Below are 25492 nucleotides of genomic sequence, written 5' to 3' on the forward strand. Positions count from 1 at the left end.
TTGGTAGCAGTCCGCTCATTTATGCAAACAAAACCTGCAAAGCTGGAAGGAGACTGACACGTAAAACTTAGAATGGAGTATGGAATAGTGATGATACCATAATCATCACTATAGCGTTTTGCCAGATAGCAAATCTATCTGCATCTCATCAGGAAACCAAGCGGAGACCTTAAAGAAGATGGACGAGAGCAGAAAGGATGTCACAATTCACCCACACACATTGAAAGAAAAAGGACAGGAAGACCCCCAGGGCCTAGAACTGATAAGATAAAGAGAAAATGTAAATAGCTTCGACTGAGAACAGGCTTTGAAAGCATGTGAAATTATTTCTGTGCCTTCTAGTTACTTCTTTTTCCCTTAGGGACTCCACCGTAGTTAGTGGGATGGCATCGGAAGTGACAGAGTACAAAGAGCACTGTTTCTCCTGGCAGGACTCTGGTTTTCCTCCCTTATTTTCCTTGGAACAAAATCATGACACTTCCATTCTCCACAGCTCGCTCAATTTCTCCTTTCTCAGAAGCAGATCTCAAAATTTTCTGGCTATATAAAATAAATAATGGAATGCAATTCTGATACATGAACTACAGATGTCAGCTCTGCTTCTCCCCTTCTCCCTCTGTCTTGTCCTTATTAGGATGAGAAGCTCATTGCTCTATTTGAAAAGGATAGAAAAATTTCTTTGCAAGACAAAGGATGTATTTTTACTTGGTCTTCAAAGAATTATTGCTCAAAAATGAAGATCTGTTGCAGGATTACACAATGAACATCTACATGTAAAACAGAGAATTTCCAGGACAATTAGGAATTTCTCAGAAGGGTTCTGAAAGAGAAATTTTTGTAAAAAGACCTACTCCTGCATGAGCTTTGTTCAGTCTGCCAGAAAATTACTAGCTTTGTCTTATCCATCAGAAAGCATGACACAGCTTAAATGAAGGGTGGTATTTTGTAAAAGCAACTCACCTCATGCCAACATCCATCTGCATTCCCACTCCGCTCACATCCCCGTTTTGTTTCTCCTGTTTACCAGGGGCTGGAGCCAGCCCAGAGCACCAGACTGCACACACAGGCATCCACTAGCAGAAAAATATGATTGAAAGCAAACGATTACTAGTGGCTAGTATGCTTTAACTTCTGTGTGCACAAACTCAGTCCTGACAGAAAATGGTGAGAGTAACAGACCTGGCTTTTGAAAGCCTCTCTGTAGAGAGACAAGGGAGCAGAAGTTGTTATACATTCACAGGTTATCCCAGTGCCATTCTGTGGGGAGATGGGCCTTCAGCTTCCATTCAGACTTTTCATGCTCCTCTGAGGTTACAGTAAGGGAGCCAATTAGCACTAACGATGGCAGAGGTGATTTAGTGATATGGACACTTGTGTATAAGAAAATGACAGGTGCTGTCAGATCAGTGGAATAAAAAATCATTCCTGGAGCAGCCCAGTCATGCCAGTTAGCTAGAGGCATCAAGTGTCCAGAGACATGAACTGCAGATCCTGACCTAAATTTAGCCTGATGAGCTTTTTTTTTTTTAAAGTTTGCTCATTACCCTCTTGTACTGCTCTTACCCAGCAAAGCATTGAGGTATATGCGTAATTCAAAGCACATCCACACCCTGTTGTTCATATACTTAAAGTTACAGATGTGCTTATCTGAATTGCTAGGTGAAAGACTAGGAGCATTACATGGTTATCTCAAGCACTCAAAACTCTTCTGGTAACACATCCGACGAAGCCAAAATGCTGACAGAAGGACGAAGCCAAAATGCTGACAGAAGTAGCATGGAACCACTCATAATACTTTGGGAACTGTAAATGATGTGATGGTAACTGCATAGCCACATATATAACTGTTCTGTACCTCTTTGCATAGATAAAAGCATATACAAATACTAACTACATCAGTATTTCCCAAATACATATCTACATAGATTGCCCTCTCCATCTCTTCAGCCTTTCCTAAGTCACTTTGAATCACTGAAATCTCATGGAGGCAGCAGGATTCAGGGCAGGGGGAGAGGGAGGAATCAAGACTTGTAATTTTTAACTCTTGCACTTCCTAGAAGAATTTGTCTCATCTTTGTCTTCTCTCTGCCCTTTCTTTCACTTTTAGATCCTTCACCCCAGTACGAATTTTCAGCAGACACTCCAAGAGCTCACACTTTCCCTCTGGGTGAGGCTGCTCACAGATTTTCTGGGCAGACTGTCACTGTCTCTTCCATCTGCCTTCCCAAAAAGAAACTTCATTTCTTTCACAGTCCCACGCTGGCACTCACGGGTGCACATCTACTTGCAGCATGACTCTGCAAAATTACCTCTGTGCCTCATTAAAGCACCCTAGAAACTCCCATGAACAGCATCAGCATCTGCATCTATAAGCTCTGAAACTGCTTAAGACTCTGGAAGGTGCAAGACTCATGAAGAATTTATGAAACAGAGTAGACAGAGTATGTGCATAAGGGTCTGTGCCAAGCCAACAAGCAATCTCCTTTCTGTCCCGCAATTACAAGACTAGGCATCTTTAATTCCCACTTGCTTCAGAAGTACTCGGTAGGACCGGGCCATTAGTTAGTACCTTTTCAAGGGGTGATTCTGTCTAATTAGATGCCCTATAAGATAGGCATCTTACAGTGTACCTTATTAGATGCTGTATAAGGAGAAGTACATACATTCATTATGGAAGTACATTTTGCACCCAACCCAAGAAGAACACAGCTTATCAAAACTGAGCATGCAGACAGAATTGCAAGACACAGAGAGAAAAGGAACAGAAATCACTGCTGAGAGCTGTAGGGCTCCCCCTGATCTATTGTGCAAAGCTCATTTTTTTAAAGACTGGAAATGGTGCAGGAAGGTCTCTGAGCTTTGGGCTAGAGGATCTGAGTACATGAAGGAGAGTGTCTTCTTATTGATTTAATTTCTTTGGTTTCTTTGAAGTTGTTGTGGAAGATTTGGATATACTGAGATGTAACTGGTTTGCTCGCTCTTTCCCATAGAAAAATCTATTCATGAGACAATTATATTTTAACCTACCTGCCTCTTTAAAAATACATTGTATTACAGAGCATCTGTAGTTAATAGGGCTGTGACATCTCAGCCATATCAGACAAATTTAATTCAGATACCACAATATAAATGCAACTACTTTGCTTTCAATGTGACCATCAAAGAAGCTGGGAAGTGGAGGTGTGCCTTTGTTTCTTTAGAGGGTATGAAGAAGTCTTAGGAGCGTTTTAGATACTAAAGCTTTTTAGATTAGAATTGTTTCATGTCATTCTCTTTAGGCATCAAGAGTTACCAGCAATTGGCTTCCTTGCTTCTTTTCTTTACTAGAGAAATACAGGACTGCTGTACAATAGGAGAGTTTATATCGACCTGAATAATAGCAAAATTATGGTATTACAGGAGTCAAGAGAATGACAATGGGGGAAGATGGAGAGTGTTAAACTGGTCTGGTTACATTCATTTAAGTCCATTCACTACTGGGCATTGCAGATGAAAAAGAATGGTTTTGCTAAACATTCAGCATCACTGTCTTCAAAAGAGCTGCAGCAGCAGCAGACATGTCACGTTTACCAAGCACACTAAATTTCCTCCAGCAAAATCAGGAACACCAAAACCAACACTGTGGCTGCTCCATGCTTGGAAAATGTAATGAAAGGGGGGAGGGGGGGGGGGGGGGGGGGAAGCCTGCTTTTCTTGTTTGTTTTGGCAAACACTGTTTTTTCAGCCTTTCTCAAAATACTCTGAAATTGATACCCAGAAAGGGTAAGCTTCTGTAGTTCACAAAATCTTTCCCGGTGTTACCTTTTAACAAACACCAGCTCTGGCAAAGCAGGGCAACACAGACCCCAGAGCATGCTCCATGCCCGGCCCAGGCTGCTGCAGCGACCCCCAGCCTGATCTTCTACTGTGCAAGTCCTGCCTCTCACTCCTTCAGCCTGAAGGCATCAGGGATGGAGGAGCTTTATGCCAGAAATGGAATCCAGCACACCTTCCATGCTGGGCCACTCGTTTATCCAGCAGCAACAAGATGGAGCAGCTGAGAAGAGCCGTCAGCATTTACACCAGAGACAAGATGTTCATTTCTCACCAACCTCCACAGCTTCTCAGAGGAACAGAGTCATTAGCACTCGCTCTACATTAATAACAGCCCAGATTATCTCAGCACATGACCTAAAAAATCCATAGTTTCCCCACAATCCAGTATCTTACCTCTCCCTTGCCTCCCAGTCAGATGAACTCCATGTGCAAGGGGACAGGTTAGCCCAGGGGGCTGTATAATGCTCTTAACAAATGGACAGAGGGTCACCTCCCCAAGGTCTCATCACAACCGAAGTTGGCCTTTTTAGAGAGCAACCTTCCTTCAAAGCATATCCAAGTTCCAACTTCCTTTCTTCCACCAAAGAAAGAGAAAACTGGCTAAAACTAAGATAAATAATCTTATCAGATTTTTTTTTCACTTGGGAGAAAAAGGTTGCTTCCTAAATCTGCTTTACAATTCAAGACGAGCAGCAACAGTGTGCTGCAAGAAGACGGCACAGAAACACCAGCAGGAGCTTGAGAGGAGAATGAGCGATGCGGATCAAGTGAGGGATGGGGGCAAACCTGGGTGAAGAGCCAGGGGTGGCACAGGGCGAGCAGAGGCAGCGGGATGCTTGGATGGGGCATAAAGCTGAGAGTGAGGCACAGCTATAGAGACAGTTCAGACTCAGAGGTGGCAGCCCAGATTTGAGGGAAAAGCACACAGAGTGGATGCCAGGGCCTTGACAGACACCAGAAGCAAAGACAACCCCTCACGACATGCAAGCCTTTCATCCAGCTTGCTGTCAGGGCCCCGCTGCCTATTGCAATGACACCCCCCCACACACCCCAGAACAAGGGCACATGCAGCCCAGGCGCAGAAGTGATGCAGCCACGACTCTGGAGGCAGTTCCCTAGGGGAAGGTCTGGTCCAGGGGCAGGGGCTGTTTCTGGCCTGCTGAGCCCAGAGGAAAAGACCCACGACCTCTGCAAACCGCTGAGCATCAGTGCAAAAGGGGCGACCGCCCTGCCACCCCCTGGCCACAGATCCCCCCAACTCTTCCCGCTGCAAGGGTGCTGGGTGCTGAGCCCACCCCAAAGAAGATTTCATCATAACTCATAATGAGGTCATCTTCTTTCATGCGAGCGTTTCCATAGCAACAAAGAGGCGATTTTAATCTCCAATGTAAAAGACACAGCGAAAATGACATGGTTTGGAGTTTGGAGTTTTTTTGGAAGGGGGAGAGGTTGTTGTTGCAGCTGCAAGTAGCGGCCCCTGGGCTGCAGCAGCCCCCTGGCCGGCAGCCCCCCATCAGCGGCGTGGGGCCAGCACCACCACGCGGCCAGAGCCACCCTGCAGACCACTGGCCCCCACCGCATCCGCAGCAGGGCAGGGGGCAAAAGTCAGGGGCAGAGGAGAGTCCCCAGGCCAGCGCAGGGAAGCAGGGTCCCCCCGCTGAGATTGTCTCACTCATCGAGGCTCCTGGCAGCCGCAGCACAGGCCTCTCAGGTTGCTGGAGCAGAGGGAACCAAAACTGGGATGCAAATGGGCTCGTGCTTTAACCTGGTGGGGTGCAATCTGAACAGGTGATCACTGTCCTCTTCCTCCAGGCCCTGCCAGGGAAGCGGAAAGAACAACCCCAGACTCACCCACAGAGTGGGGAATTATTTCAGTAGTATATGCTTCAGAGGACAGACTGCTCTCACGTACAGTGGTGATGGGAAGCACTGTGATTATTATTCCCTCTCTCCTGGCACGCAACACAGGCCTATATCTTAATTCATGGTGTGCTGTTTGCAATTGCTTAGTAGGGCTATCAAGCATCAAACATCCTCCCTCAGGTCTACTATGACAGGCAGAGCAGAGGGGAAAATACGCTGTGCCTCATTCACTGCAGTCTAAAGCAGTCCCTGAGAAAAAAGCAGTATGTAGAACAAGTAGACCAACACATAAAAGAGCAAAGCACAAGGCCTGGAGCAGGGCTCCTAGGTATCCTAGTAATATAAGTAGTAGAAATATATATAAGTAGTCCTATCAGAAATAGCAACCTGTGTATGCTAGATGAATACCAATACTAGCACTGCAGTACTAATATCACTTCTGGGGCTCACTAGCACTGGCACCCATGAAGGATTAGACTTCCATTTTCTCTGGCCACATCCTGGAATAACATCTCTTCTCTCCCTAGTTGTGACATTAACACTGATATCATCTCAATACCTTATTCAGGCCTGCAAAAGGTCTACTGCAGATCCCATGTAAGGGTAGACAGAATGCCGAGACCAGGATTTGCATTCACAGCACCATTCTTCAAAAAACAAACAAAAAATACAACACCTTTAGGATTTTTATTTCTGAATAATTTTTTAATTTTATTTTCTTAGAAGTTACAAAGAAACTCTCTCCAGGAGAGCAAGGAAAAAAACAACCCTGAAATATTTCCCAGCAATTTTGTTCCATATAAACACAAGCAAAGCTACGTATTTCATTCACATGCATGTACAAAAACATTTTAAGTAAAACATCCTTCACACATAACATATGTATTAGTCTCAGAATTGAGCCCATAATCAGATTAACGTCACCTACCCTACCTAATCTTATTTTCCTGTTTTCTTTTTAAATTGTAAGTTTCTATGCAGGAATCATCTCTTTTTCTGCACAGTATTATGCATATTCAAATTAGTATGGATGGTCTTGGAATTAAATCACTAGGTAGCACAGCCTGACATAGAGCTGTATACTAAAGTTGTTACACTGCCGTTTCTACAGTGAACTTTGTTGGATACCAGGCAAAACTCTTCAAAAGGAATAAAAAGGTATTGCTAGAGGGAAAAAGGAATATGATACACAGCGTGCTCTCAACTACAATCCTCTATGATTCCCATGCAAAACACTTCAAAAGCCAAGTAATTCACAGATCTTGCTCTCCAAATTGATATCATAGTTCCCACCAGTTTCAATCATGGCAAAGTAAATCACTAAAGACATCAATGCTACTGGATATGGACATGGTCAATACTCAATATTCCAATTTGCCATCCACCCACCTTTGGAAAGAGAAGGGAGAAAGATGAAAGAACCAACAAAATTGCAGACTGCTGAAGCAGGTGGATCGGCAGAGCACTTTACCAGCGACTAGGAAAAAATTACAACTGCGAGAGCTGAGCTTCATTCCAGCCCACTGCATAATCTGTGGCTTGAAATTTGGGGATTACATGGTCAATGAAATCCTCACTAGTTGCCCAAGGCTGTATTAACACCTAGCAAAATCTTATTTGATTCATCAAAAAGCATATTGTCTGTACCTGACTCTGTGAGCTAGATTTGAAATGTCACTATTTCATGCGTGATGAACACCACTGTAAATCTAAGGATGGTAAATATTCAGAGGGGAAGGCTCACCCAGACAGTAAAGCTTTCACGTGCAAGAAAGGAAACATCAAGCACACAAATGTCAGAAGCAACACCTGGCATAATGGGGGAACGGGAGGTACAGATTTTACTCTGCCATCATTTTTAAATGTACAAGCAATGCTGATGCACTTCTCATCTCTGCATAAACATGCATCCTAAAGAAAATCAGTAACACCTCTCTCTTACACTGCAATGACACAGCTGAATCAATGGAGGGTGAATTTCCACTGTATTTAAATACACTTGAAGCACTCAGACCTGGCTTGTTGCAGAGTGTGTGTTACAGGGTGAAATGGGTGTGCAAAACGGATGTGAAATACAAGAATACAATTAAAAGTAAGACAGAACATCTGTACATGAGCAATACAAAGGAAGCACTTAAGATTGACACTTAGGAGGTTTAACCAAAGCCCTGGAGAACAGCAGATTTTCATTTTTAGCCCACTTGAAATCTTGCAAATGAGCAAGCGATGCTGGCAGCAGCCACTCTGTCCTCTAGGTCCTGAGAATAGTGCAAGGGACTTTACTCAGGTGTCCCAGCCTCAAGAATACTTTACAACAGTTTGGCAAAGCATTTACAGAGAAAGGCCCAACGACAGGTGTTCTCACACAGTATCAAAGACACAAGGGCCAAAACAAGCTCTACAAAATGCGTAGAAGAGAAGAAGCACCAACCCAGCAGGAGGAAGTCTCCTCTGACTCCCAGACAGGAAGGGTAAAGTCAGGTCACTTAACTCAGACATTGATGGTGTGGATGTCTTCAGCTGAGGTAGTCAAGTTCAACTCACTTTATGGGCACACAAAGGAAAAATAGCCATTTCTAAAAATACCATTCATCTAACCTGCTTTACACTTCTACTTCAAGGCCAGATGAACGGTGACCTAAGAATGACTATTTCTCTTCAGCTGCAAATGGGGCCCAGAGGAACAAATTTAGCTGCAGGCATCTAAAGCTGAGTGAGAAGATACCACCCCAAATACCCTCCTTGTACCTGGGCAGTTGAACAGCACAACTGTGCTGCATTTCTTCATGATAAGCAGTTTTGCTTAAAACCAGTATCATACAGGTCAGTAACATTGCTCTGTCCAGCATTCTCCAGCTAGCAACGGTCCTAACCAAATGGAAGAAAAGCTCACAACTCTCACAAAACTCTCTGAAGGATCCTAGTGCCTTCTTTGAATAGTAACCAAATCTCAAACACACTTCTAAGAGGCAAATACTACTATTCTCTTTTTACAGCTGAGAAAACAGGGACAATGCAGCATGCCTAATGGTGACTCAAAGGGAATAAAAATAAAGATTTCATGATACACTGGTCCACTGCTCTACTACTGACTAGGCTTCAAATAACTAGAATTTACCCCCCAGGAGAAACCTTTAAAACTGTGATGGACAATTTTAACTCCAATGTCCATAAAAGCCTGTGGCCACACATTCTTATTAGACATTGAGGAATTTTATGTTTGGCTTCCACTTCTATAAAGTGGAAGAGAAATACAGTTAAGGAAAAAGAATTAGGGCTAGGCATGTTATACAGAAACAAAAATACTATCCCTGGAGCTCATTCTTTCAAAAGATAAAGTTGCAATTGTAAGGACAAATGGGAGGTTTGGTAAATCTCCCTCAAACATCCCAATGGGTTACAGGTATAAAGCCAGTTTAAGTGGCTGTTCATTCTTGATTCATGTTCATTCTAGCTTTTTTGAGAGAGATACTCACTGAATCAAGTTAAAGACTGAGTTGATCAGCTGAGGATTGTGCAGAACAAAAAAAATGCCATCAGTCAGCTGAGCCATAAAAGCAAGCAGCAAAATAGATTCTGTTTCAGACTAAGTTGTCAAGATAACAACTTTGAATAGGAAACTTCAGCCAGCCTGAAGTTGCTGCACTCAATCCAATGAGAGCAAAGGAGAAGTTTGCATTGCCAGTACTGGCTCACATCGATAGTAAAAGCTGCTTCATTCTCTCCAGAAAACCACATCAACTTCCCTGACTAGATGATCAAGAAATCAACTAAAGAAGAAGCTCTGCTGGACTCGTTACTAACAACAAAGAATCGGTGCAGAATGTGAAGGTCTCGGCAGCAGCCGACATGGAATTGTAGCATTTAAAATCCTGAGAAATGTGTACGAGACAAACAGAGTCCTGGAACTTTAGGACAACATCTTTCAGTTTATTCAAGGAACACCTTGGCAGGATCTCATGAGGGATTGCCCTGCCCTCCCAAAGGGGCCCAGAAGTGCTGCCTTATCTTCAAAGACAGCTTTCTCGAAGTAGAACAGTTCTTTCTGATGAGCAGAAAGTAAAGCAGGCATGACAGAAGGCCAGCACAGACAATAAAGGAACTCCTGACTGAGCTCAAACACACAGAAAAAAGTACAGAGAAGTGGAAGTGAGGATGGGCTGTCCAGCAGGGATATAGAAACACAGCCGAAGCATGCAGGGACAGTTAGGAAAAGCCAAAGCTCAGCCGGAGTTGAAACTGGTAAGCAATGTGAAGGGCTTTTTTAAGTGCACTGGGAGTAAAAAGAAAGGTTAAAGAAAACATGGGTTTACTTACAGGCAACCTGGTGACAAAGTATGCACTTTGTACTTTGAGGCTGATGTACCTAACACCTTTTTTGCCTGTCTTCACTGGTAAGGTCTGCCTTCAGGCCTGCCAAGTCCCTGGGTCTACTAGCAGAGTGTTACCTACAGTAGAGAAAGATTGAGATAGCAAGAACTTAAGGCAATTGGACATACCTAAGTCCATGAAACCAGACAGGATGCATCTGAAGGCACTGAAGGAGCTGGCTGATGGTGCTGTGAGGCCACTCCATAGCATCTGTGCAAGGTCAGCAGCAGCAGCAGCAACAGCTCCCCAACCAGTGAAATACCCTGACTTAAGACTGTCTTGTTGCTTACAACAGTTCGCAAGAATGCAGCCAGCACATTGAGGGAAATTAATATTTATCCCTATTCAGCACTGGTGAGACTGTATCCGGGGGATTGCATCCACTTTTGTGCTCCCCCTTACAAGAAGGGCATTGCAGCAATTTCAGTGGAAGGCCACAAAGCTGGTTAGGGGGCTAGAGCACAGGAGGTACAAGGAGAGGCTGAGGGAGCTTGGTTTCTTCAGACTTAAGAAGAGAAAAGGCTAAAGAGAGATCTCATTGTATACAACCACTTAATGGGCGAGTTAGAGAAGACATAGTTGGACTCTTTTTGGAGATGAACAATGATAGAACAGAGGCAATGAACACAAGCTGGAACATGGGAAATTCCAACTGGATGCAAGAATATATTTTTTCTTACTATGAGGGTAGTCAAATATGGGAAAATTCCCAAAGAGGTTTGGCATCACCATCCTTGGAGATATTCAAAACTCAAGTGGACAAGGCCCTGAGCAATCTGACCTAACTGGCTGTGCTTCAAGCAGGGGGCTGGACTAGAGGCTAGAAACCTCAAGACGTCCCTTCAACCCAAATTATTCAATGATTCTATGACTTAGCAATTCTCCTCACAACTTATTTCCACTGTTAACTTCCTCATTAATCTGCCAAAGCAAGCCATGATACCATCAAATGTATAGGGTGATCTTCAATCTCCTGAGTCAGGATGGAGTCCAGAAGCCAGCAAAGACTGCCAGCAGCTGAAGTGCACTACACACCAAATGGCTCATAGTAATTTTATGCAATGTCCCTCATACCCCAGGGCCAGCCCTGTTTATGAATCATAGCCATTATAGTGCTCTCTTAGTTCGTTTCAAGTCTATTACATACCATCAGGATTAAATAAAAAGACTGTCTCTTTTCACATCTTCTTCAGCTTTTTCTTGCAACGCTGGTTGAAGACAGGTGAGGATCCCATCAGACTGTCAGCAGAATGAGAGCCATAGCTGCTTTCAGAGCCATTGGGGCTCTGTGGCATCCCAGCTTCACTCATGCCTGACATCGGTTCCTCAAAGACATCGCTGCCTAGGACCCCGTGGCCATGTACATTAGCCTCCTCGTTTTCCTGTGGCTCCATCTTTACCTGTGCTAAGTTCCAGAGCGGGGAAGCATTCACCTCAGCACCTAGAGAAAGAAAAAGCACACAGTAGTAACTGAGCAAAAAGACAAATCATAAATGGCATGCAGATGCAAGGGACAGCAGCACTGGTAAAGAAGGAGCAAAAGCAAAGCTGCAGGTGAACTAGGCTGGGGGAAAAACAAAGAAAACACACCAAGCACTGTGAAACAATAAATAATCTATTGGCTTTATTTTTTTAATAGCCCAGTAACTGCCGCTCCAAAAAATACAATGCTATCCTTTCACAGAAATCCTCCACGTGGTTTTCTCCATGAGAAACAACAACTTAAAGAGCCCACATCACCCTCCAGGTGTGTCTCAGCAGCAGTGAGCACACCAACAGCACATGGACTAGACCCTGCATAAGCAGTCCAGAAGTCATTCATGATGATGAGATCCTTGCAACGTCAGCAACTTTCTTTAAGCTGTCAGATAGACTGGACTTCTGCAGGGGAGGTGAAGTGAGAGGGCAGAGGAGCGGGTAGATGTACAATCTCAAATACTACTTCCAGCACTGAAACTCAGAGACATCAGAGCTGCGGTCAGCCACCCAACTGACTGCCTGCCTCCTTGTAATCAAAACCCGCAGGTCTCATCCCATCCTTCAGCAGAACAGAAAGAAATCCTCTTGGCTCAACCTCACAGACACTCTGCTGGGAAACAGCTTCCCCCTGCCTGCCCCCCCCCCCTTTTTAAAAAAAAAAAAAAACTTTTGGACTAGTATGCAATCTGAGCACATTGAGGATTATCTGTACAAGATTATGAAACCATATTTCTTGATAACAGCAAATGTTTTCCTCCCCAAAAGCTGTAATTACAGATTGCATTATTTCTGCTTATTTACAGTTTTAAGAGAGACAAAAATCCTATTAAAAATACACTAATTGGGCCCCTTGCTGAGCTGGGCATAAACAGCCCAGAACTGAACAAAGCCTGAAATCTTCTCAATTTTAAATCTGGTCCCTCTTGTGTGGGGTTAAATTCACATGGAAAAAAAAAAAACAAACTATGAAAACAGTTTTAGTAAGTTTTCCAAACCCTGTGTCTCAAGAAGCTTGGCCACAGTTTGAAAGCTCAACCAACCCTCTTGTACTGAGCCAAACTTACTACTATTCCCTATTAACAATACACTACTAACAATAGTCCCTTATTACTAGCAATTAGACAGAGAACATATCTTTCACCACATATTTGTACCAAGAATTCTCCCTTATGAAGGGGTCAGAAATCTTTTCCAGAGCAGCTTAGCCAAAAACAGGGTTTAGGAGACCTCTGTGGTAACACAGCCTACATAAGCTCAGCAGTTAGACAGCAAGCCAAAATGGAAGTGCTTGCTGGTGTCCAGCTGCCTTAATGAAATGTCCTTTTTATGTTAATTATAAGTAAATGCGTTCCTCTCAGCAACAATGGACACATCATTAAAATGCTATCAGATCCACAGAGTTGTCGCTTCAGTCTACACAATAATCAAAGATGCTCACTAAATTTACTGTGTCTTTCATCAATTGCTCTTCATTGCTCAGCCTTATTCCTTTCAGCTCTATCACCTGTCATTGAGAGTGTCACTAATGACTAACAGTACTTAAGCATCCACACAGGACCTTTCATCTTCAAAGCACTCTAACTTCAAAGTACCTTACAAATGAGCTAATCCTCATGTTACCCTGCTGGGTAGAGGAACAAGATCCCCAATTTTGCCTCCATTTCCCCAACTGCAATGAAATTAAGCAGCTAGCCCACAACTGCAACGGCAGGCATAAGCAGAAACACAAGAAGAACATGGAAGGCTGTAACGAGAGTTTTGCCTTCAGACACTGAAGCCTTGCTGCCCTCTCTACAGACCTCCCACTTGTATTTTCAAGATGGTGGTGTCCTAATTGCAGTAGCTTTTTCTCTCTCCTTATGATATTATGCTCTCCAGCCTGCCCAGCTCTAGACTGGGAGTTCTCGCAGTGATGAGATTTCCAAAGGCTCTTGTGAAGTGAAGAGGGATTTTCAGGGAGGAACAGAGCTCTTGTATTCTTAATTAGAAAACATCAATTCGGTATCAGAGAGGCAAGAGGCATTTAATATACAGCTAGCACGCTAACCTCTGGGTCTCAAGTGGTAGATGCTAATACAAAGCTTTCCAGATGAATCACTTGCAACCCCAGATGGGCCAGAGGAGTCTGCTGTTCCCTCTTCCACAAAAATGCGAGCACTTCACATTTCAGAGGTACTAAGGAAAACAACATGAGCTTCCAGAAAAACATCAGATGGATTTGTGCTTTTTTAAAACTCAGCAGAATGTGCTATTTAAAAAAAAAACAAACCAAAGGACTCAGAGGTATACTCTAACCTCACTACATATGCTACTTAGTTTAGGGTTGATAGAACAGGCTTCGTTGTTTTTAACCATATTGTTAAGTGAAACAGTTATTATTGCAGCGATTTCCAGAGTTCAGAAGGTTGTATACAAAAATCAAAACTCCCTTTCTTTGGGAGAAGATTGTCTTCATTTTCCAGAAAATTTGGCACTGCTACACAGTGCATAGAATAAAACTTGTATATAGATATAGAAAAGGCACAGCAGTAGCAGATTCTCCCATGCTGGCCACCAGTGTGCTTCAACACCAACATCAAGGGATGACACTGAGGAAAAGAGCGCAGTCTCCATAACCCCAGTACTTCACCCACCATTTCACTTTCCATGGCCTCAGCTTACTACAGCAGGCTTTGGGGTAGAGATGCTAGAATAAGAGAGACTCCCACAAGCCCATTTCACATAAGTCACTGATAAGCTTTCATAAAACAACAATTGTCACTACCAGGGTGACTTCTGAATATGGAGGACTGCACCAAATATCATCAGTATTTCCGTAACTCATTCAGTGCCTAAACTATGTAGGGTCTTGAATTTACTCCAGTCACAAGGAACTTTTCAGTAACAGGAATCTCTGGACAAGAATCCAAAACTACCCGGAAAAATAAAGGCAAAAAAAAAAAAATATCCAGTACTCCCCTTACTAGAAATAAGGACAAAACTCTGGTCTCTTTTAAACTAATATATATATATATATATAAACCCAGAAGTTATTTTTGTCTTTGTTACATCAGACTGGAAAAAAACCCCAGTACTCACATCTGCAGCAAATACCCTAGTTCACAAAACAACAATAAAGCCCTTGGGCCATCACTGTAGAAAAACAATCTACCTCACACCAATGACAAAGCCAAGAACTTTAACAATCTTCTAAAAATAAACACCATATAAAGCATTTTGTATTCTACAGGGTCCACAAATGGATTTAACAAATGTTCATAATTGATACCTTTGATTCTTTGGTTTTGTATTTAGAAAGCAAGCAAGGGTTTCTCTCCCATCCAAATCTTTTTATTAAAACATAAAAATTTTTTCTCCTTCTCCTTCCTCACATTGGGATCTGCTTTTAAAAACGGAAACAAGATCACACAGAATAGCTGATAGACTGTTTCCAGCAGTAGCAAGAAACCCCTACCTGAAGTCTGTGGGGAAGCTTCTACTTCCAAGTTGGCAGAGAAGCGCTCGCTTTGAGCTCCAAGGACTCCAACGGGCAAAGACTGGTCACCAGAAGCCAGATCTCCTTCCAGCTCCTCACTTATGGGGAAAGTAATATCACTAACAGGTTCCTCCTTAATCTTCACAGGCTTTGTGTCTTCTGCTGCCTTTTCAGGGTTGACAATCTTCTCATACTCTTCAGAGAGCTGCTTGCTAACCTGTCAAAGATCAGTGGGGGTGAAAAAGAGGCCAGAAAGGTCAGAGTGACTTCAGAGGCCCTGATGGCAATTACATTGCAGTGCACTCTGTTCCCAGAATATTATTAACATCTGACCTGCATGAACAAGTAAACAGGTTATCAGCTGCACAGGAAAGATTTTTTTTTCCCCTTTAAGAACACCTTCTGTCCTGTAACAAGGGACTTTAATAAGAGGTTTAATCCATTAACACATCTGCTTGATAAATATGAGCACCTTTATTTCACAGACAGTGATGATGAGGCACAGAAATTTAAACAGAGCACGAAACAAAAGCAAAGTGTCTCAGCCTTACTGTTTAGTTTTACCTATGAGACTATCCGCCATCTGCCAGTAACAAATTTACTCCAGCATTAAAAAACAAGCAGCTCAGATATTCATCAGCTCTGTAGTCACTGGGCAAAGCCTGGGTACCTTCTGTCAGATTCACAGCAAAAAAACACAGAAGTTTTCTCCAGTCAGAGAAGTGAAACAAATACAGGAATGATATTTAGAACTACCCTGTACTTCTAGAAACTTAAAACCAGTAACCAATTAAATTAAAAATTTCAGATTTCATCTGCTTCTAACAAATGCTTGTTTATACTACTGAACCCCAATGATCAGTGAACTGTGCTCAGAAAAAGTCCAAGGCTTTTTAACAGCAGAAGCAAGAAGGAAAAAGAATAGCAAAGCCTATTTCCCCCTTCTAGATATACTTCCAAATACTACTGTGGACCTCAGTCTTGCACTAAGAACTGAACAAAATAAGACAATGACCAGCTGCAGGATGAGAGTGAACTGCATCAACCGAACAATGTAGGATACCTAAATTCTAAAAGGACACATCTGAACAAAAACATCTGAACAAAAATGAACTGGTTTTTTGAACAAAAATGTTTTTAATGAAGACAGATCTTGATGATGTTATTTTTATGCACAAACCTCAGAGTCCTTCACAATTTACATACTAAATGCGCTTACAGGTGTTTCTGATTTATACTGCCTCTGTAAGTGTCCTGGTTTAACCAGGATAGGGTTAAGTTTCCCCAGCAGAGGGGGGGAGCTCTAGGGGTTATTCAGATACCAGATACCATGCGGAGGTCACATCCTGGCAGGTCACATTTTCCTGGCTTCTCACTGCTGTATTTGGTAGCTATTTTGCTCTGTTCATTGCTATCACTATTACTGTTATTGTTGTGGTTTGTTGTGTTGCTATTGCACTGTTGTATTAAACCTTTCCTTATTTCAGTCTTGGGGCTTTGTATTTCACTCCCTTTGTGGGGGAGGGGTAGCGGCCGCGTGGTCTCAGACCCCAGCAGGGGCTAAACCACCACAGTAAGCCACAAGGTGCCAACCCCTGGGAAAAGAAGGAGCACAAGGTAGCTGCTCCAAGACGAGTCAACTGGCACCCTGATAACGTAACAAGGAGGAAGGGATAATCTGCTTTTTTGTTCATCTGCTTGTTTTGTGAAATGGTAAGCAGCCAAATATCCCATTAAAACAGAAAATTCAGTTAATCAGTCAGTACTGATTTTACCTCTACTCGGTATTTTTGTCCAGGCCATTCAAGACCTGGAGGCCTCTTAAACCCAGACAAACCATCAGTAGAACATTCTTAGCCTCAGTAGGGACACAAATAAGGGGCTCTGTCTTCCAGTCAAAAAAATCCTTTCTCTTTTTCTTGATGACTCCCCTCCACAACCAAGAGGTCTTTTAATTAGATTTTACTTCAGTAAGACCCAGGACTTGCTACAGGAATAAGCAATTGTACTGGGGGTACATTTATTGGTGTCATCAGTTCCCTACTGTTCTTCTCACCTGAAGCATGTAGCTGTGATAATCCTTAATGCGGTGTTGCCAGAACTTCTGCAGTGAGAGCACACTGCCAATGCCCACTTCATGGAAGACCTGCTCCATGACATCAGGGAAAGGGGTGTGCCCAAGTCGAGCTTCTCGATCCACAGCAAAGCGCAGCAGTTTGGTGAACTTCAAGCAGTACTCATGGGCGATGTCTGTCAGGGTCTCCAGGACACTCTCATTGGCACACTCAAAGCCTGTGTGAGCCAGGATGGTGGCCATTGACTGGTAGAGAAGCTGCCGGCAGGAAGACCAACTCAGCTCAGTCACTGGCTCCCCTTTTCCTCTAAAAAACAGAAAATACAAAAATTGCACACCTCCAAAAACTGAAAGGAATGTATCAGTTGAAGAGATACTGTTAATAATAAGGTGATGTACAAAGGGAAAGCAGATTATTTGGGGTTCTCCACAGCTTCTCCATTACATATGAACACCACCTAGTAAGGGTTTATCTGCTTTCCTTTCTTTCTTGCCTCCAAATCAGCACTGCCAATTCTCATTTTCCCTTCTAATGCCAGAAGATTCCTTGGGTGATGCATGAATGTGGGACTGCAAATCTTCTGAACGCTTAAGCAACTCCCTTCCCACCCAAGAGTTTTTCTCTTGGAGATGTGAATTAAATGGGTCCTTGACACAAACAAAAAAAGGCGTTTTAAATAACATGAATGCAAATCATTTCCCCTCTCAGTTAATTACGTTTCTCTTCCTTATTATCTCTGATGCCACAGTCCTAATAGTCAGATACAAAGTCTTCTGGAATAGACAAGATCTGAATTTATAATGCCAAAGACACACATAAAAAGCAAGAAACAGGATTTACATACATTTCATAAAGGTACACCATAGCCACAAAGACCATTCCCCCACCCTCATTTCCAGTATTCACTCAGCACGACACTGAAAGAAGTATCCCTGTATGCAACCTAAGAAGTGAACACCAGGCCTGGAGAGGTTCTGCCGTAGAGCAGCATTCCCCAGCCCTGTGTTCAAGACCTCTCTTCTCGGTATTGCTAAGCAGGAAGAAGTGACCACCCAGGATGGAGAAGATGGAGAACAACTGACATGAACACTTCAGACATCATTCATTTACAGTCAGGCAACTGAATTTTTCATCAAGATGAGCTAACAAATAGAAATTCCACAGAGGAAAAAGATGAGATAAGGAAAGGCCTCTGAAAGGTAAACATATTTCTACCAGATTTCTCAATTCACAATTAAATGCATGCAATGTGTTTGCCCGTATCAGTAACACGGTCTTCAAATGCTGATGTCGAAAAATCAAATTTCCTTTCTGCTAAATATGCTATTTATATACTTTTTTACACTTCATTCAGCACCAATGGCAGAATTAAGCTAACAATTTCACCCTTGATTTGTTTCTGATCAATTCCTCCTAACACCTTCTGCAGCCCACCCCGAGATTCGCCTCACTCTCACCCTACATTACTTGCGTATCACCACACACTCTTTCCAGTAACAAGACCTGATTAAACAGTACACAGACAGCATTGATGCCTTGATAATTCTCACTACTCTTGTGTCTCCACCAAGTGCATTAGGTACCCTTCAGTCTTGCCAAGACGCTGGGTCACAGAGCCTCAGCACCCCCTGATCCTCAGAACTGACCCATAGAAAACCACTGAAACACGTCAGTAAAAGAAGGTAACATTTCGGGGGAGTGAAAGTGGAAGGTTAAACGCAGAGCTATCAGGACCAAAATCCTTCATTTTCAAGAACACTAGCTCAGCACTTTCTGATTATTCAAAAAAAGGAGGGGATCACACTATATTAAGAGCTGCGGATGATGATATTTCTAAGTGGATATTAAGAACAGCATGTGGATCCCAGGTCATGGATTCATCCCAGTTATTAATTGCTGGAAAATGACTTACATCCCAATTCCAACTCAATTATGTAACTACTCTGTAGAGAAGACAGCAGGTGCTCTGACAAGATGAATTAAAAGTTCATCAGTTCCCATATAAACCAACTGTCCCCCATACTGGTTTTACATCTCCCTCACCCCTCCCTCCACCTCCCAGCAACAGATTTCTGAAGTTCGCACAGCCATATGTCTCACACAACACTGGGACTAGGAGGTTACAACAGAAAAAAACAACTATTGAACAAAACCAGCCAGAAAACAACCATCAAAATTTATGCCTAGAAAAAAGAATCTCTTCTTTTTCAGCATATATAAAGGACATACCTAGCTGTCCATCAGCCATCAGTTGAGAGCATCTTATGCTACCAAAACCACTGAACACCAACTACTATTAATACAGAGACAAATAAATATCCATTATTGACACTCTGCCATTCATGCAAAACACTATGGGCAAACTTAAACCAGACAGATTTTGGCGAGCCCAAGCAGGATACTCAGCCGCTTGTAAAGTAGAGCACAACATGTTCAGCAATGCATATCACTGCTCAGAAGCAGCAGAGAATGTTGTATCTCTTTTAAACTCCTAGAGGAAAATAAACTAATTGCCAGCATTAAAATGCACCTAGGTCACTATGCTGAAAGGCATATAATCAACTTGAAATCTAATCAGTTAAAGACAGAGAGAAAAGAAATTGCAGGTACTGTACTCAAATCCCCACCTCTCGTTCTTGGTAAGATAAATCAATTTTGGTTTTTCTTATGTTTTCTCCTCTTGTTTTTCTGTTTCCCACAATAAACAATAGAGGAAGATGATTAAAAGCCTGATTAGACAGCAAAATTTGAAATAGTTGTAGATGTTAATAGAAACCAACAAATGAGAAAATACCTTTTTTTCTTCATCTCCTTTAACTTTCAGGTACTGTCCTACAAGAATGCACAAAACCAAAACCAGCCATATAGACACATTTAAGACAAGAGCTGCTACTGAATGTCAAGCCTTCCCAAAAAGGACCAGTAGACTTCTTTTCCCTCATGATCAGCTAAAGAGCCTTGGTCTTAGATCTCATCCAGATACTGAGCACCTACAAAAGCACCCTTCCAGGTACTGTCATTATGCAGAATGCCACTCTGTGCAGCACTTATGGCTTTCCCAAAAGCTCCCCATCCAGCAACCATCTAAAGCCAAACCTACTTAACATATTACCAGGGTCACATAGCTGCAAGTAAACAAGAGCACTTTAATCCCTAAAATTCCATCACCAGAGATTAACAAAACTGGCAATTAGGTCTGTGACTTGGAGGTGATCATCTCTACAGAATATATAGTGTGAAATCTATCACAAATACTGGCCAACTTGTTACTCTTCAGTTTTGTATTTCCAGTGGAGTTCTGTATTTTTACATATGGGCAACAAACACTAGATGATGTTCCAGGCAGAAATCTACCTGCCAAGCCATGAATTCATCAGACCCAAAACCCAGTCTTCTCCCACTGCTACCAGCAAATCTGTAACACGCAGAACTTCACAACAGAACACATGAAAAAAGTGTCCGTTTATACCAGTCAGACTTATTTTCAGCATTAATAAGGTTTCAGAACTGGCAAAAGGCCCATTTTCTGTGTCAGGCAGTTAACATGACAACATGCTATCCCCCAAAGGCACCACAATCCATTCACCCAAGCTCCTCTCCTGTAAGGCTGTTTTTCTTAGAGGGAAGGAGATCTTGTGGTTCATTTCCCATGCAGTATCTTCAGGGGAAAGTGTTTGGGCTAAGTCAGTACAAGGATCGACAGCCGAGGTTCACTCAACTGCAGCAACAGATTGAAGCGCTCTGCTCCCTCCTAGGTGAGCATAAGCTAGCAGCAGATGGAGGGAGGAGGGATTGTTTTTCCTATGAACACATCAAATTTATGAAACATTACACTGTGGAGTTGAATTTCTACCAAATGAGGTGCAACAAGGTCACTTCAGAGACATTTTCCCCAAAACAATAAAATAAAGGAGAATATTGGAAAAACGAGATTATACTAGTCAGAGAGTGCTTCAAAGAACACAGCACACTAACTCAAACCACAAAGTTGTTTCCTTTTGAAAAAGGGCTTCTTTCCACCTCATCCTTAGAAAGTCTCTTTTTAAATCTCTCTGCTATGTCTACAGAAGGCTGCACAGGTGTAAAAAGAAGCTGCTCAATACATAATGGCAAAAGGTAGCACACAACATTTGGAAAATATATTGGGTCCCAGTGGCCCAACCCAGAAGACCAGTTTAGGGGCTAAGCCAGAGTGCTTAGTCCAGCAAGGGAGGTACATTCTGCCTGGTCTAATTTCCACTGCTCCAAATCCTTCCCAACATTAAACCTGCTATCCCACCGACACGTGCTTCCCTACTTCTGTACAGGCATTTCTTAACTACAAGCCCTTCTGCCATGAGCTGTCTTCCCACTGCAACCTCCCAGTTTCATTCACAGATTATTTTTCAATGCAAAGCACACATTCGATGTGGTCAGGAACGCAAATGAGAGAATGGCAGAGAAATCTGTTAAGAAACCAACCATGCACACACAAGAAAAAGCATCTGAAGAGGCACATAATGAATAGGTTAGGTTTCTTTTGAAGATGGATCCATGCTAATCAGAGGAAGCTGCACACAGAAGGAAAAGCTAGCAGCCTTATTATGGTAAGACTCTCCTGTTCAAATGGTAGTTTCAAGTCTATAGTTCCTTACTCATTCTTCACTGATTATGCTTTAAGCTTACATTCTGTTTCTGTACCAACCCAAACCAAATGTTAATCCCTTACTGTGTATTCCAAGAACTGTAACATCAACAGTTGCAAATCACCAAGACCAAATGGTAATTCATCCAGGAATACTAAAGGAATAAAAGCATGAAATAGCTGAATAGCTGTGGTGAGTCACCTCTTGCTTTAAACTGCCTTGACCCATGAGGACCAGAAGACAGAAAACATGAAAATATTTTCTTTTAATAGCTTCAGAAGAAATATGAAGAACTGTGGGCTGGGAAGCCTGATATATTCTAGTGCATCAGGGAAATTCAAAGAAATGATAAGAACAAAATTAGAGGACACATGGCTAAATATGTCACACTCAGAAAGAGTCCAGACAGCTTTTGTAAATGAAAAACCTGCTTCACAAACCTACCAGAGTCCTCCAAATCCATCAACAAACAAGTATGTAAGAGATCTCCACTGTGGAGTCCAGGTCTTCGCTCGGGCATCTGTGCCAGAATCAAGGTTTGTTTCAATGTATTTATAAACAGTCAGGAAAAATGGAGGAGAGGAATAGCATCATGATTAAAACTGCTTATGATACAGATTTTGGGGGGTTGAAATGACCAAAACAGTTGAAAAATAACAGTAAATTAGGTTCTGCCTCTTCCTCATCTCAAAAGGGACAAGAAGGCAGGGGTTACAGGTACAGGGCAGGGCGGACAGAGGGGCAGAAAGACAAAATAAAAGTCAAGGGTGTGGGGTCAGAGGATGAAAATCAATAACAAGAAAAACAGAAGATGACATGTCTCTGTTAAAGAAACTTGTGGTCTGATTCAGACTGGTCACTCTTATCTTCATTTCTTCCTATGTCTACATATACCTATACACTGCTTCTCAGATCCAGGTTACTGCCAAAGAAAATTAAATTAAAATATGGATTTAGTCGAATACTGTAACTCTGGCAATGGCACTTCAGAAGGCAGCATAAAATTAAGCACTACCGTGTTTTATCAAGAGGATGGTCTTTCTTTAATTTGTTTTTACACACTAAGATAAGCGTCGGTAAATCATATAACTTTATTTTTACTACTATAACAGCACCTGATATTCTTAATTCAAGTGTCTTAAAACAGTTAAGAACAAACATGCAACAACAAACTCAAAGCTTTCCTCCTGGAAAAGCATAAATGTGTATGGTTTAGCAAGCACACAATTAAATTAGAGTCCCCACTGCAGCTCATTATAAATCCACTCTCTGTCAGCCACAAAACATTTAATTTCAAAACTGTATATCCAATTTTTACAATCTAGTCCTTAAACTCCCCCATGTGGTTGACTGCTAAAATAACATTTCTTTACTTGGACCCCAGAAACTCGAAAGGGACAACAAAAAGACAAAGCAGCCCCCAAAACATGGAGCCACAGAAAACTGAACTTACAGCTGAAGCCACTGGGGAGGACAGCAGAACACTGCTCAGTCCTAGAAACCAAAGGGCCAGAAAGAGCGGGAGTCACAGGGCTCAGACTTTTATTCTCACAGGACTGTATTTCCCTTCACATCTCTTGGCTAATTATTTCTTCTGAGAAGAATGATGGTGTTCCTCCACAAACAGCACTAAGAATCACTCTACTGTTCAGAGAGACTGTTACCAAAAGCAACATTTTTCTATAAAATGTATTTTATACAGCCTAAGGCCATTAAAGATCTTAGTGGCATTTAACTGATAAACTATATTTCATTGATGCACATTTTCCCCATTTTAAAAAATAAAATGTATTGTCATCTCCCACATCACATTCATTGGTGCACTGTCTTTAAGAACAAAAGCTTAGAGCAATGAGGATTAATCCCTGAATTTAAATGCACATAACCTACAAAGTATCATGAGATGCTGCAAGAAATGCAACACCTCCTTGTGAATTTAGTGCTTGTCAGAGGGGTAGACAGGGAAGTAGCGGTAATACTATTTAATCAAACATTGGCTGCAGAGGTAGAAGCAACGCAACCTTCCTTTACACTTTCTCCAGCTTTGGGTAGTGGAGCCAGTAACAGAGACAAGAATTCCCTCCACCCGTACTCATTGCCACCTCTGACCAGAATAACACCAACAAACAGGGTGAAATGCGATTGTTGCTACGTCACAGGTCCTTGGCCACTGAAATCTTACAAATATGTTATCAAACCATCTTTTCAGAACCTACAACTAAACAGCCAAAACCTAGTCATGCATCTTCTGCATTTCCAGTTACAATAAGGCAAGCTTAGTTGTAAGTGACCTAAATAGAAGAGACTTCACATCCTACAACTAAACTTGTCAAAATACCATTGAAGATAGCAAAACCATTCACAAACATTTAGTGTAGCACTAACAAGACAGAAATCAAAACTACACATCCACGTTTCATAGACAGGAAGCAAAAGCATATTTATTTTAAACAATGTGTGTGTTATCCACGCAAAAGAAATCTAAATCTTTCCTTTTCAAAGCCTGTTTTATACTTTACATATAACTCTTTGACCCTTCAGCCTAAGGGAATCGACATACCAACATATATATATTTAAAAACACTCAGCTTTCCTTCAGACAAAGAAGGAAACCCAAAGAAATACCAACACACCTGTAGAAATCACTCTCTGGGTCACTGTGCCTCAGCTGAAATGGCATTTTGGGGGTTTTGCTATCCAGAGGGAGCAGGTCATCAGGGAGAGGTGGAGAGGCCGGACAAGATGGCAGAGGTTCGTTGTCTTCAGTTTTTATGCCCTCTGCTTGCTGCTGGTTTTGAGCCTGAGCCATGGCAATCAGGCTGCGCAGGCGTCTGTTGTGCTGGATGAGCTGAATGGTGTGAATTGTGAGGCTGCAGGGCTCCGAGGGGATGTCCAGCATGGTGGTCGGCCGGGGTTTGTTTGCAGATGGCTGGTGCAGTGGAGGATCTTGGACTTCCACAGTCCGAAACTCACGCTGAAGCAGGTCAAAGGAGCTGCGGTTGGCCTGGTTAGATGACACCGGAATCTCACCCCAATATCGCAACATTTTTACACAGGTCACGTCTTGCCCTCAGAGCCCACAAGAAGGCTACCAAATACTGTAGTACAAAGGAGCCTTGTCGCAGGCAGAAGCGCTAGGCTTTGGGCAGCAGCAGGAACTGGAGCTGAGATGACGCTCTGAACAAAGCCGATGCTGAGTGTCAAGGAAGCTGTCGCTCAGTGCCCCACTGAGCTGCGCGCTTTTCACGACGGCATCAGGGCGCAACGCTGGCATTTAGCGGATTACATTGCTGCTTCTCCTGAGGGGGGGGGAGAAGAAAGAAACGCACCCGTGAGGCGGTAATTATTTCTGTTTGTAACAGGGGCTGGTGTGGCTCCAACTGGGCCACGCCAGCACCTCGCTGAGCGGGACGCGCGGCGCGCCCACATTTGCATGGAGAAACTCCGGGGGCCGCACTCGGCTCGCCCGCCCCCGCCGGGCCCAGCTCTGGGCCCGCGGCTGTCCCGCACCCCGGACCCGCCCCCCAGCCGGCGGCTCCCCACGGCGGCGCCAAACTCGCCCGCCCGCCCGGCGCGGAGCCGCCCCCGCCGTACCCGGCGACCCCCCGCCGAACCCCGCCATACCCCGCAGCGGCCCCGCCGCGCCGCTCCCAGCCGCCGAGCCGGAAGTGGGCCCCGGTCCGCTACCAGAAGCGGCCCCCCCCGCTACCAGCGCTGCTTCACGCCGGGAGGAGGGAAGCGATCGCCGCCGCTCCCGCCTCCCCTGCCGCTGCCCCCGTCCCTGTCGC

The 25492-nt window shown here is 43.2% G+C and overlaps 1 protein-coding gene across 3 annotated transcripts; it reads right to left on the reverse strand.

The window, feature by feature from the left end:
• Positions 1-582: 582 nt before the first annotated feature.
• Positions 583-25407, reverse strand: SUPT7L (SPT7 like, STAGA complex subunit gamma). Of its 3 annotated transcripts, XR_012628246.1 has the most exons (7): positions 25329-25407; positions 24338-25003; positions 17061-17385; positions 14984-15221; positions 11198-11491; positions 6239-6326; positions 583-1073 (listed from the first exon to the last, which is right to left on the reverse strand). XR_012628246.1 is itself a non-coding variant. In XM_074863504.1 (6 exons), the coding sequence occupies exons 2-5, from the start codon at positions 24748-24750 to the stop codon at positions 11229-11231; spliced, it is 1239 nt and encodes a 412-aa protein (XP_074719605.1). In that variant the 5' UTR covers positions 24751-25003; positions 25329-25407; the 3' UTR covers positions 584-1073; positions 11198-11228. The 3 variants fall into 3 exon arrangements, 2 of the variants coding, with proteins under 2 accessions (XP_074719605.1, XP_074719604.1); XM_074863504.1 differs by lacking the exon at positions 6239-6326 and having other exon boundaries at positions 584-1073; XM_074863503.1 differs by lacking the exons at positions 583-1073; positions 6239-6326 and having other exon boundaries at positions 6348-11491.
• Between the last annotated feature and the right edge of the window lie 85 nt (positions 25408-25492).

The sequence above is a fragment of the Strix uralensis genome, chromosome 3 (assembly GCF_047716275.1).
Source record: "Strix uralensis isolate ZFMK-TIS-50842 chromosome 3, bStrUra1, whole genome shotgun sequence".
In the NCBI taxonomy this organism is placed as follows: domain Eukaryota; kingdom Metazoa; phylum Chordata; class Aves; order Strigiformes; family Strigidae; genus Strix; species Strix uralensis.